The sequence below is a fragment of the Neltuma alba genome, unplaced genomic scaffold, assembly GCF_004799145.2.
Source record: "Neltuma alba isolate B1F8T4 unplaced genomic scaffold, ASM479914v2 tig00011339_pilon, whole genome shotgun sequence".
Classification (NCBI taxonomy): Eukaryota; Viridiplantae; Streptophyta; class Magnoliopsida; order Fabales; family Fabaceae; genus Neltuma; species Neltuma alba.
In genome coordinates, this window is record NW_021636041.1 from 49,811 (window position 1) to 63,409 (window position 13,599).

The 13,599-nt window shown below is 35.9% G+C and overlaps 2 protein-coding genes across 5 annotated transcripts; both read left to right on the top strand.

Moving 5' to 3' along the window:
* Window positions 1-19: 19 nt before the first annotated feature.
* On the top strand, window positions 20-3,005 carry LOC114712168 (release factor glutamine methyltransferase). Its single transcript, XM_028896636.1, has 3 exons — window positions 20-1,523; window positions 1,662-1,907; window positions 2,681-3,005. Exons 1-3 carry the CDS (start codon window positions 804-806, stop codon window positions 2,819-2,821), a joined length of 1,107 nt encoding a protein of 368 aa, XP_028752469.1. The 5' UTR covers window positions 20-803; the 3' UTR covers window positions 2,822-3,005.
* A 1,943-nt stretch (window positions 3,006-4,948) lies between these two features.
* Window positions 4,949-12,048, top strand: LOC114712162 (thiosulfate/3-mercaptopyruvate sulfurtransferase 1, mitochondrial). Of its 4 annotated transcripts, none has more exons than XM_028896626.1 (12): window positions 4,949-5,083; window positions 5,627-5,785; window positions 6,266-6,325; window positions 6,445-6,507; window positions 7,199-7,323; window positions 7,452-7,614; window positions 8,059-8,118; window positions 8,802-8,860; window positions 9,488-9,569; window positions 9,989-10,052; window positions 10,138-10,205; window positions 11,420-12,048. In XM_028896626.1, the coding sequence occupies exons 2-12, from the start codon at window positions 5,696-5,698 to the stop codon at window positions 11,513-11,515; spliced, it is 930 nt and encodes a 309-aa protein (XP_028752459.1). In that variant the 5' UTR covers window positions 4,949-5,083; window positions 5,627-5,695; the 3' UTR covers window positions 11,516-12,048. The 4 variants fall into 4 exon arrangements, with proteins under 4 accessions (XP_028752459.1, XP_028752461.1, XP_028752460.1 ...); XM_028896628.1 differs by having other exon boundaries at window positions 5,632-5,785; XM_028896627.1 differs by lacking the exon at window positions 4,949-5,083 and adding an exon at window positions 5,111-5,373.
* The last annotated feature ends 1,551 nt before the right edge of the window (window positions 12,049-13,599 follow it).

Here is a 13,599-nt window from a genome sequence, read left to right on the forward strand (position 1 = left end):
TTACTGCGTCTATAGCTATACATCGCCCAAAAAAACAGAACTCTTCCCATTGGCGCAATGAAGACGTTATTGCGATTCAGCCATTACACTACTGAAAAGAGCGCAAACTTCAGTCTCAACGTTACCTGCGAACGATCTTGCCACTTCATGCAACAAAACGAAGTTGGGGGAGGCGTTCGTCGGTTGCAAGAAAACCCAAAAACGGGCCGTGGGCCTTTTACTCGTTCATTTCCAATCCCCCAAGGCCCATAAATCAGCGCCTCGTGGAGAATTGAATGACATCCCGTCATCTCGTCATCCGTTTCGTCGTCATCGTTTCCCAACAGATAAGGAGCAGAGGCTGAGGCAGACTGCAGAGTAGGAGTAAAATACTCCCCGGTCACGGATTGATTTCTTAAGGTTTTCTTGATTTTTTTTTTTTTTTTGACGATACGGATGCCAGTATAACCATTGATGTTTCTGACTGAGCAAAGAGGAAAACTAACCTGAAAATCTGTGCCTTAAGAACAATATTAAGGCTTGGCTCGAACCCTTTGTCATTATTTCTGAGGGGGCAAAAAAAAACTGACTTTAGTTTCATTTCAGAAATTTTCTGATTATTCCATGAAATCACTTCCCTACTTCGCTATTCGAATTCATTTAGACTGGCTTCTGTTATGGTGAAAGGCTGGCAGTTTTTGAATTTTTGATAGTGCAGCTATAGAAAGTAGTTCATATTCAGTTTTCTTTGTTGGATTGTGCGGATATTCACGCTGATTATGAAATAATGAGGCATAAATGTTCCTCCAATTCTTTCTCTTGAAATGAAGTTAAGCTTAAGCAGTTTATATCGATGTCCTAACTTCCCCACAATCCTTAAATCTTCTGCTTTTAGTAGTCCTTGTCGATCCTTATGTTTTTCATCGCTATCATCTCCACAGACATCTCTAAAACCCCAAATTCCGCTCTTTCTGAGGCCACCCAAATACTCAACCACACTGCATGACCTCAAAAAGTGGCATGACTGGGCCAAAAATCTTGCTTCTTCAATAGGGTCAACCTTTGAGCAGTCTGATAATGGGCCAGACTCAAGTCTTTTGTGTAGGGAGCTCAAATGGCTCTTGGAGGATGCTGTTGAAGACCACACTCTCTTTCCCCAAATGGGTGTTCAAAATGATAGGAGAGTAACACTGAGGGCACAGGTAGATGAGCTTTACAATCTATGGAAGCAGAGAATCCATGAGAGGAGACCTTTTCAGTATATAGTCGGATGTGAGCATTGGAGGGATTTGGTGTTGAGCGTCCAAGAGGGTGTCTTGATTCCTAGACCCGAAACAGAACATATTATCGATTTGGTGTCCGATGTGGTCTCAAAAGATGACGAATTGAAGGGAGGTGTTTGGGCAGATTTGGGGACAGGAAGTGGTGCCCTTGCCATTGGAATTAGTAGGATTTTGGGAGCTGAGGGGAGGGTTATTGCCACAGATTTAAACCCAGTAGCTGTTGCTGTAGCAGCTTACAATGTGAAGAGGTATGGTTTAAAGGTGAGTAATTTAAACTTTCAATGGAAAGAAAAGCAGTAGCCTTCGGGAAGAGTATTGGCATTCGCATTATACATGTTTTCTTGTGTCACTTTTTATGTGTTTAGTCATTTATGTGGTCCATCTTGTTGGCTACTTCAGGAAATTATTGAAATAAGGGAGGGATCATGGTTTGAACTAGTGAAAGATGTGGAAGGAAAGCTTTCGGGTCTTGTAAGTAACCCACCATATATTCCAAGTAAAGATATCCCTGGTTTGCAAGCTGAAGTTGGAAGACATGAACCAAGAGTTGCATTAGATGGCGGTGTTGACGGCATGGATGCGCTTCTCCATCTCTGTGATGGGGCCGCTTTATTCTTGAAGCCTGGTGGATTTTTTGCCTTTGAGGTATGGAGTTCTTATTTTCTGTTAGTTTAAAGTTATCTTTGTATTTTAAGAGTCCTGTTGTCCAAATTTATGCTTCTATTTTTGAATTGTGCTTCATGCAATTTTAGATGATAATTTGACCGTCAACAGGATGAAAATCTTCAGTCTGAGTATTCAGCCATGCTCATGTGGTCAATGTTGTGAGACAATTTTTAAACAAAGCGCACTGACCTCTCATGAGATTTTCAGAAACTGTGCACATTTATCAGCTAAATGAATGCATCAATTCACTAGGAATCTCATAAACTCATAAAAGTTAAACCACTTCACCACCACATCATGCGCAGGATATCATTACCCTTAGTATTATGCCAGTCATAGCTATTCTATGGCGATGAGTTTCAGTCAGCCAAAATCTGATGCAAAACTGACAAAGACTTGTTAAGTGTGTACATGTACATTTAATTAACGATCAAAAGAGAAGTTGCTTGTTTGCTGGTCTATTTTTCTTGTGTCTTTCTTTTGTGAGTAGCAGCAGTCTTAATTTCTGTGATTTGCTGTTTCTTTTCTACACCTTGTCATTGTTAGTATCAAGTTTCAGTTAGATGAGAGCTAAATTAAAAAAGACTGAACTATTAGATGAGAGATCTCCACCACTTAACTACTATCTTAAGTTTCAGAAAGCCCTGAATGGGTAGCAAGATGTGTTTATTTAGCAGAAGACCGAAGCTCATGGTTATTAAGTTTCTTCATGTGTTGCTTCTAACTGTCTCTTTCATAACTGATATTTACAGACAAATGGCGAGCAACAGTGCAGGGCTCTTGTTGATTACATGGAAAATTATAAAAGCACAAGCTTATGCAACTTTGAAATAGTTCCTGATTTTGCTGGTATTCAGAGATTTGTGACTGGATTTCGTCGACAAGCAATCTGAGTTGAAGATATATGTTAGAGTGTTTTTGGTTTTGGCGGTTTGCATTATAAAACAAAGGGTTAAGACCACTTTTAGTTTTAGTGTGTATTTGGTTTTGGCAGTTTGCATTATAAAGCAAAGAGTTAATACCACTTTTAGTTTTTATGATTTGATTGAATTTTGATTTTGACTGTGTAGTTTCAAATTATTAGTTTTGATTGTTGTAATTTCATAATTTTTTTTTGGGTCTAAGTTTAATGAATGGTTTTTATCCTTTTAACAAGTTTTGATTTTAAAGCCTATATTTAAATTCGGACCAAGGGGGTGTTTGGATAAAGTAAAACTATAGTTTGTAGAATAGTTTCTGGAGAATAGATTTTGGAAAGAATAGATTTTGAAAGAATAACTTTTCTGAAAAAGTGATTCTGATAAAATGAAAGTGTTTGGATAATTATTGTCAGAAGTGTTTTTTGATATATAGAAATTACTAAAAAAGATATAAGTTTAAATGATAATTACATGTAAGATATATTTCATAATATATATTTATTTGAAGTAATAAATTTGCTAATAATATATATTTTGGCAACATAATAAATAAGACATAAATAATATAAATAATAAAAAGTTAATGCATATATATATTAATAATATAATTAAATACGTTTTTAGGAAAATGATTTATTTTGCCAAAAAAATATTATTATTTCTTAAAGATGATGCCTTGTAACAGAGAGTGAAAGAATAATAATTGACGCCTTGTACTATCAATAATTTAAAGGCAAAAGTTGCTCAGGATGATTTTTTTCCAAACCAAGGTTTTGGAGGCCAAAACCATGATTTCCCCCAAAACCATGGTTTCAAATTTTTTTGGGGTGCTTGGCTAATTTCTCCCCAAACACCCCCCAAATCCTTATGAAACTATAGGAAGCAAAATTAAAATTAGACTAAATTTTAAGGATTAATAATCATATTAATTCTAAAACAAAACATTTGCTGAGGATTTTTTTTTTTTGAAGTGAGACCCAAAAAAAAAAAAGTAAACAGAGAGATGTGCAAACTTGTTTCACAGGGTTGATACAAAATCTTCTTCTCAACATGATGAGATGTATCCTCTACTTGTCAACATTATGAGCTCTAATGGATATAAACTTAACTATAGAATAAAATCACTCGGACTTTCAATGAAATGAGGAGTGTGTTATTAAAATTTCTTTTGTATCGAAAAAATTCTGCTGAAAATGGGACGGAGGCATCAGGCATGTGCAGTTCCAGCAAACCTTAAGAGAATTTTGTGTAATTCAGACAACTAAAAATTAAAATCAATATATATAGAACTAGATTTCCCCTGTCCATGCGGATGTGGAAAATTAAAAATAAAAAGTGTACGTGGAGCAAAAACATAATGAACTTAAAGTGATTATGATCAATTTACAGTAATTATGTAGTTAAGATGGTACTACCTCCGATCCTAATTATAAGAGCCAGTTGACTAATTTGAGGAGATTAAAAAAGTAAGTTGAGTTAGTTATTTGTCCTAAATAGATGTTGTCTTTTCTAAAATATACTTACTAATCAAGTGTATTAACTAGAACTATCATTGTTAGAAGGGTTACTTTGGAAAAAAAAGTACAAATAGAAGAGACAAAGTGGATTGGGATCTTATATTTAGGATCAAAATAAAAATCAAACAATATCTTATATTAAGGACTGGAGGTAGTATAAATATTGATTTTCAAGAAACAAATCTTCTATCTTCTATTACTTTAGTATAGAATAAGGGAGTGTTTGGAAAATTGCAAAAGTACTTCTCAAAAGTATTTTTCTGCAAATCGAGATAAATTCATTCATAAATTTATTTCGTATACTGAAAAATTACTTTTAAAATTATGATTTCATTTCTATTCAAACAGCCTCTAAGAAGTATTTTATTATTGTAAGAAGTGCAAAGAAGAATAAGACGTATTTTATATTTTCATTATATCTGAAAAAATATATCCTCTGAAAGTTCAAATAAATCCTTTTCGAAATTAATAAAATGTTTGGTCTTGTAACTGATTGTAGTCTTGACACGTGGAGGCTTGCTCTCATATCACTGTGGGAGTCTCCACCTTGTTCGCTAACTACTGGACTAGTTTTGTGCTTTAACTGCGGAAAATGGTAGCCTGCCTCAAGACCGCAGACCTCACAGTCACATTTGATTTGGTCGCTGATTTCATCGTCTAATTCAGTCGTCGTCGTTCCTTACTCACAAGCCTCAAACTTTAACCCTTTTGCTTCAATGTAACTCTCCTGTGCTTAATTAAACTTGACCTGGATTTTCCTTTCCTTTTCTTGTTCTGTATATACTCTATTTCTCTGCACGTCTGCTCTTGTGCTTCTTTGGGTTGTTCCATTCTGCGGCCCTCTCATCTTCTGGGCCTGCATATCTGGATTGTATATTCTGCTATTAACTTTTTCGATTTTTGAACTGTCATTTGGGCGTGGGAAGTGGTGTTCTTGAGTTTCTTGTCTTCTGGATTTCTTTTATCTCCCGCGACATATATCTTCTAGATTATTTTATCAATCGACTGGTAATTATATACTTGCATGACATACCCTTATGGTTTTTCATTGCCTGATACGAACATTTCAAATTTTTCTCTGAAGTGAGATCAGCAACTCATTACATGCGTTTTACAACCCCCCCCCTTTGGTTAAAGGCATTTAACATGACTCATTTGTTTCTTTTAGCATTGTCTTATTTAACTGGAGGGTATTGCTGTTCCGTGGTATGGGTGCTATTGGGGCTAAATCTGTCCTTTATAATTTGCCTTCTCCCTGCAGAAGAGGCCATCTTTGTACATGCAGTACTAAAAAATTAACTGAAGTTATTGATTGGGCTCCTTGTGTTCTATGGCTTCTTCAATGCAACCTGTTTCTTCGGATGAGCCGGTCGTGACTGTGGATTGGCTTTATGCTAACCTTACGGACCCTGACTTGAAGGTACTTGCATTTATTGATAACCTATTGGAGCCCTTAATATTAATAATATACTTTTTTCTTGTTGTGGTGGTTTTTGCTGCTTCTGCCTATTTTTATTTCTCGGATTTGTGTTTATAGCAAACTCTATATCTGCTGATATTCAAAAGTGTTGAATTTGTGGTTGGCAGAACAGAACTTAGGGGCTGGAGGAAAATGCATTCCGACCCTCTTTACCTTTCCTTTCCTTAGAATACATTGAAAGTGGAGGTTAACTACTAGAAAAACCCTAATTGAACCAGTTACAAAGCAATCTGTAGATAAATAAGTGATTATAGTGCTATAAAAGTATACGAGAATACTAAAATGGTCCTTGTGTCTTATTAAGTAATGACCCCTTCACAATACTTCTTTGAATTATTAATACTGTATTAATAATAGGAATGGCACTAGTTCATGTGGTCTTTATCCATGTGAGAGCTGATGCTTGTTTATCCTGCTTAGGTGCTGGATGCATCCTGGTACTTGCCAGATGAACAGAGGAACCCCATTCAAGAATATCAGGTCTGAAATTCTCAACAGATGTATATAATGTAAATTGGATATACTTTCTTGTTACTGTTTACAATTGGTTCGTCTTACTGCCATTTACTATTTTTATTCTGCAAAACTAATTGATACAGGCTGCACACATTCCTGGAGCCCTTTTCTTTGACATAGACAGAATAGCAGATCAAACTACAGATGTGAGTTAGTCTTTCTTTTCTTATGAAGTATAAATTTAGTATTACAAAACAGGAAAAAAGAACATTTGTCCCCATGCTGTTAGAATGTAACGAAGTAAACCATAGAAAGGAACCGGAAACTAAAAGTGAATAACAACTTGTTTGGGTAAAACACCTTGAATATGTGGTATTGCAAATTAATACCTTGCAATTTAAGGAGAGCTTTAAAACCAAATATCAGCTGATGTATCTTCTATCTTTTGATTGGTCATTGTTTATGGTTCGGACTTTTGAAACTCTTTATTTGCTTTTTACAGCCTCTGTATTTCGTTATTATTGTCATGATTTAGTTGTTTCAATAATAATTTATTTGTAATATTAGACTCAGTTCGTTTCACTGGAAAATACTGCCATCTTACATATATACCATTGAGAAACTATAACTAAAGATTTTCTGCATTGAAACTTGAGTTATGTGTATGATAATACTTCAACAGGTCAAAGGGGATGTTTTCGTTATTAACCTCTGCTTAAGTTAAGCTTTTTTAAAGTTTGTCTTTTCTGTAACAGAGGGTTGTGTAATTATTGAAATTCATGGTAGAAAGTGGTTTCATGTTTACAGAAGTTAGGCTTTTTTTTTTCCCCCCCTCCTGTCATCTAATTCAATCTTTGTCCACCTTATAGCTGATATAAGAATTTTTACTTGTATTAGTTACCGCATATGTTGCCATCAGAAGAAGCTTTTGCTGCTGCTGTGTCTGCTTTAAACATAGCAAACAAAGACAGAGTGGTTGTTTATGATGGCAAAGGAATATTTAGTGCTGCTCGTGTTTGGTGGTATGCCATGATGTTTTGAAGATGTCCATTTTCTAGTAATTGGACTGGAATGTGGAATAAGGATTTTCTATGTAGCTTTGCCTATAAACTTATAATTAATATCACTTTCCTCTGTTGATGATTAAAAGGATGTTCCGAGTGTTTGGGCATGACAAAGTTTGGGTATTAGATGGTGGACTGCCAAAATGGCGTGCATCCGGATATGACATCAAGACTAGTGCTTCTAGTAATGCTATATTAAAATCCAGTGCCGCTACCGAGGCAGTAGAGAAAGTGTATCAGGGACAGCCAGTAAGTTCCAATTTATTCAACCTAGTTTGATAAGCTCTTTTTTTCTTTTCCATACTTCAGGTGCAAACCACCTTGGAGGCTTGCACTTGTTGAATTTTTTTTGGTTTATGCAAAATTATTGTTGAACTACATGTAGTTTCTTGGAGTTATAAATCTGCATGTCTAACTCAGAGGTTCAAACTTATCTGACCCAGAACTGTTTCTTCGGACTAAGGGCTTATTTAAATATCCAAATTCAATGCTAAACTGAACTTTCTGAATTAATTGTTGTTCTGAACTCATGAATTGTCAAACTGTGTCACGATGAAAAATTTATTGACAAATCCTGAATATTGAACGCTGAATGCAGTCAGCATCCATAGGTTTGATGTGGAAATTTATGCCCTTTATAATTTCAGAACAAAATTTTGATGTATTTCTCTTCTAACTTATGTTTCTCGTCAGGTTGGCCCAATCTCATTTCAGACTAAATTTCAGCCACATCTTGTTTGGTCCCTGGAACAGGTGGGTTGCGTTCTTTAAGTGATGCTCTGCTTAAAATTTAAATGCTCATAATGCTACTGAATGCTGAAGAATTTTCAAGGAAAGGTGTATAGGGAAGGGTTCCATTCTTCATGTGGAGTGTTGATGCTGTTACATGCCTTCAAGCATTAATGCAGTGTATAATGATCGGTGGTTATATAAACATCAACAAGTTGCTCATAGTGGCGAACAAATTTAATATAATGAAGAGTGCTTTTGCAGTATTTGGAAATTGTTATTTGGTATTCTGAGTTCAACTGTTAAATAGAGGACTTCTTCCCTGCTTTTTGCTACTCGGCACCATCTAAGAGTCTAAGAAGCATTATTATTAAATATTGATGTGTTGCTACATCCTTGTGGTTGGGTCTAACACATGAAGATCCCTAGATGCTTAACAATCGGACCAAAGAAAAATCTATGACAACGTTATCTGTCACTGCTGCTGCATGATGCATTAGAGAAATCATACATGAGAGTTCAGTTGTTGCATATGACTAGGGTCTCTATATGCTTATTGTGAAAATCATTATTGGTCTTTGTGCAATAATGTAGTCTCTTGAAATATCTGCCCTATTAATACCAAGAGGTACCTTATGTAACTTGTATACTATTGGTATTTTGCATGCCAAATATTTCCTTACTTATTGTTTTCCATCTCTTTTTAGGTAAAGAGAAACATTGAGGAAAAAAGCTACCAGCACATAGATGCACGATCAAAACCTAGGTATTTTACATTCCCTTTGGGTTACTTGAACATCTGAACATGGTGTACCTGTATATGGTGATCAGGGCCCTCCTGTTTTGCTTGAATTGTTTGACGTATTAGCAATTGGTTATGTGATGATAGGTTAGGTTATTTAGAAAAGGGGCCAACCCGGCCAAGCTTTCTCTCTTGCAAGCTTATGGTGTATGTCTTAAGTCTGATTTCACTCTTATTTATTAGGATTAGACTGGACACAGTTAAATGATCAAAAGCTAGGCCTGACGCAGTTTGTATTGAATTGTAGATGGCTGCTTAGTTTGAATTTTGTTTTTCTCTTGGATGGTGTTGTCTTGATCAATATCCTCCATTTCATCAGTGCCCAGTCACTGCTCAAGACACTATTTTTTATGTGGCTTTACCTTTCCCTAGATTTTAGCTAACTGGTTTCTTTTTGCATTTACTTCTCAAATCTATACTTCATATCTGAACAAATCTACTATTCCTTCACTCTTGGTTTGAAACCTGCTTAGGGGTGTCCAAAGAGATTGGAACACCCGAAATTGATTTTCGTTATTTGGTCCTTTCTCTTTGGGAAATATTTGTGGTGATGACCCTCATATTTATTGCGGAGACTTTATCCTCTGGCAGGTTTGATGGAGTAGCACCAGAACCGCGAAAGGGTATCCAAAGTGGTCATATACCTGGAAGCAAGTGTGTTCCTTTTGTCCAGGTACAGCATTTTGTCATGTCCATCTTTGTCTTGATTACCCAAAAGAGAATACTAGACAATATTACTGTCTCTTGCTATCTGCTTCCAGTTGTATGCGGTGTCAAAATGCCTCTCTTTCAGCCTCCTAAATTCAATGTGAGAGATGAAGAGATGGCAATTTGAACATCCTAGTCAGCATCACATTTTGAGATCTAAAAGATAAGTTTTGGCTTGAATATGACCCTCTGAAGTGGATGAAACTTGAGGGAATATTCACGCTTGGGATTATTAAAGTTTGTTTTATATGTTACGTTGGCTTATGCCTGAGGGACCTGAAACTTCTTCCTGCTTCCTTGGATCATTGGCATGCTTTTTTCTAACTGACAACTATGCGCATTTAATGTATGCTTGTGTCCATGCTGTTTGTTGTCTACATTCAGCTGTTGGATGCTCAACAGACACTGTTGCCAGCAGATGAAATTAAGAAGCGTTTTGATCAAGAAGGTTTGAAAATCCTTATGACATGTGTATCCCTGCTGATATATTTTCGTATTAATACTAGTTAACTTGCATCCCTACTGAAATACAGGTATCTCTTTGGATGACCCCATCATGACTTCTTGTGGCACTGGTGTAACTGCTTGCGTTCTTGTATTGGTACCTCTCTCTCTCAATTCGATAGTGATGTGAATTATGAAATTGTTTGCTTTGGGAAATTTTTGTTTTTGTTTTTGTTTTTGGGGGTGGGAGTTAGAACATGACGGCTTCTTTTTCTGAAGGTAGTAGTTTTTGTAGTCTGGACACTAATGTTTATGTTCTTAAATTTTACTGGTTTGAGAATCTTCTAGGAGAAATCAAATACTACTTCCGGTCTTTAATATAAGAGCTTATTTGACTTTTATTTTGGTCCTAAATGTAAGACTCTAATCGATTTTGTTTCTCATATTTATCCATTATTTTCCAAAGTTGTCGTTTTAATAATGCTAGTTCTAGTTAATATACTTAATTAGCGAGGATATTTTAGGAAAGACAATACCTATTTATTACAAGTAACTAACTTAACTAGTTTTTTTATCTCCTTAAATTAGTCAACTAGCTCTTATATTAAGGACCGGAAGTAGTAATTTACTGTTTACTATCGTTTTTATGTCAAAAAACGAATTCCTTATGATTGATCATGTCAACAAAATATCAAGTCTGTATAGTTATTTTCCTTTGCTTTCTTCCCTTTACTGTTTCAATTCCAACTACCAGACATGCTCAGGCCCAGGCCTCGTTTAATTTAAGCAAGGGGATTGGATTTACTTTCTTTCAATATATTGCAGTATCTGTTATATTCTTCTGAACAAGAATTAATAGCCCCCCATCCCCTTTCTTTTCTCCCCCAACACACACACGCACAACTTTTTTAAATAGTAAGGACACCTTAGGATCTGTTTGGATACCAAATTTAATCAACTATGAGGGTTGAAATCATGGTTTTCTTGAAAAATATCCAAACACTCTTTTATACATGTCAAAATCAATTATGAATCCAAAATCAAACATCTCTATACATATTGATTTCAATTACAAATCCAAAATCATGGTTATCTCATCAGTTACGGAACACATGCCAAAATCAATCATGAAGTTGAAAGGCTGATAAAAGTAGCTTATGAAAATATCATGGTTTCGGGGTCATAATTGATTTTGACATGGACACAGGTGTTTGGTTTTGAGTTCATAAATGATTTTGCCATGTAAGAGGGTGTTTGGATATTTTTCTGAGAAAGCCATGGTTTTGACTCTTATAATCTCATATTCACAAAATTGCATTTTTCCATTTCACTCTTTGATTGCGATCTGTGTATATCTTCCATTATTTTCAGGGCCTCCACCGTATTGGAAAGCATGACATTGCAGTCTATGATGGGTCTTGGACTGAATGGGCTCTACAATCTGATACGGCTAAAGAAACCTCATGAATGCCACGTTCTTAGATTCTCATTGAGCGTTCGGGAGATTTGCCCACCACAGATTTGTGTCTTTGTATCCTTGTATGTTACAAGGAAGGTTTCAGGTCCAGGACATCAAAGCGTCAGTGTTTTTTCTCGTGTCAAATGATTTATCTGGTCAAATCCAATATGTCAGAAGAAGATTGATGAAGAAGAAAAAGTTTGTTCCTTTCTAGAATTAACTGAACCTGAGGCCAACGAGAAAAGGGCCATTTCTACGGAATACATGAGAATAAAAGGAAAATTAGATGAACAACAACAACAACAAGAAACACATGACAGATGAGGCAGGAAGAGCAAGATGCATGGTCATTGTTCTTTAATCTGTGTCTGTCGAATGAACTGGTCCAGATCTTTAAGGATGGAAGGTGTTGATTGAATGTCTTTATGATTTGTCAAGGTGGTGACAAAGTCTCTAGGAACAAAGCATTTTTCTTCCATGTACATCTTTTCTTCTATAACTGGAGAAGTAACCAGCTTTTGCATTTCTTCATTCGCAGTCAGTGCCTTGTCTTCCTGCAAAATCATGCCAATATTCATTAAGGATTCCAAAAAATAACAGCATTCCACTATTTAATATTCATAAAATAATAATGGTGGTTAAAGATAAAATATAATCTTAGATATAAAAAATAAATCAATCAATATTAATATCTAATTTTAAAACCTATACCAAGTTGAGCATATCTGATTATTACAACCACAGCAACAAGGCTGAGTTTTGCTTTCTACAAGAAAAAAAAAGAAAAGTTATCTTCTAATCTGCTCTGAATATTCCCAACTGAAGAAATACAGTTGGAGAGTTTTATGCATCATGCATAACGGTTGCATAGCTTCTTCTTGTTTTTTTTTGGTCCTTCTTTTTGTTAAAAAAAAAAAAAGTTACACTCTTGCTCCTAAAGTTTCGGATTAACCTAACCTAATAATATTGGTCTTGTTCTCACAACCTATTATTAACTGTTTCCTCGAATCACTCCCATTTATAATCGTGATAGCTTCTATTGGCAGGCAACTAAAACATATTATTCCCCAAGAAAAGGGGAAAAAAAAAAATAGAATCATAAAACATTCCGTAAGACCGAACAACCTTAAAGCAGGATTCTTACAATAAACTACTCAAACAAACAACGACTTAACGTCTTATAATAAACAAAACAGTATCAAAACATGGGGAAAAATAGTCACAACAGTAGAAATATATCATCTATAACGAATTAAATTCAATCAACAAATGATCATTATGCTTAATCACACTGATTAAAGTTGTCTAAAGTAGCAATATATGATCATGAACTAATCATATGATTACCTGAAGTGTGTTGATGAGTTGAAGCATGCCAACTTGAGCTTTCAAGTAATTGACATACTTAGCAGCAGCATGAAGCATATCGGCTGTATTCATCTTGGAACCACCAGGAACCAGCTTTCCTAGCTCTTGTGTCTTCTCCGTTATCTTCCTCCTCCTCTCCCTCGCCGCCTTGCTCTGTGCCGATACCGTCGTTGTCGCCGTCTCATTCTTCTTCCTCCCTCCTTCTTCCGCCACCGCCACAACATTCTCTGCATTTCCCAGTGCTGCAACTTCATCGTAATAAAACTCTGGAACATTCGGCACAACAATATCATTATTCCCATCCAAGAAACTACTACTCGTTGGTGCAATCAAGTCCATGGTCAAGCTCTGATCGTACGACAAGTACTTCTGCCGTTTTGGACATGGAAGCAGGCTGTCATAGTGATTCTCATACATGAAGGGGTCATAGGGAACAAGCTCATGACGGTAAAGAAAGTTACTATATGGATCAAGATAGGGCGTGTTTGGATCGAGTGAGTTATTATAATAAGGAAGGAGGAGGTGGTGGTTATTATAGTTATAATAATAATCTGGTGCAACTAGTACTTCTTCTTCTGGTGCTGCTTCATGGAAGAAACTCGCTTCTAGGTTCAGATCAGCTTGAAGACTAATATCCCAGTTGAAGTAGGAGGTCAGAGCCATCGTAATAACTGCTCTAAACGGTACCTGCAAAGCAAAAACAGCATGGACAGATAGTTTTAGC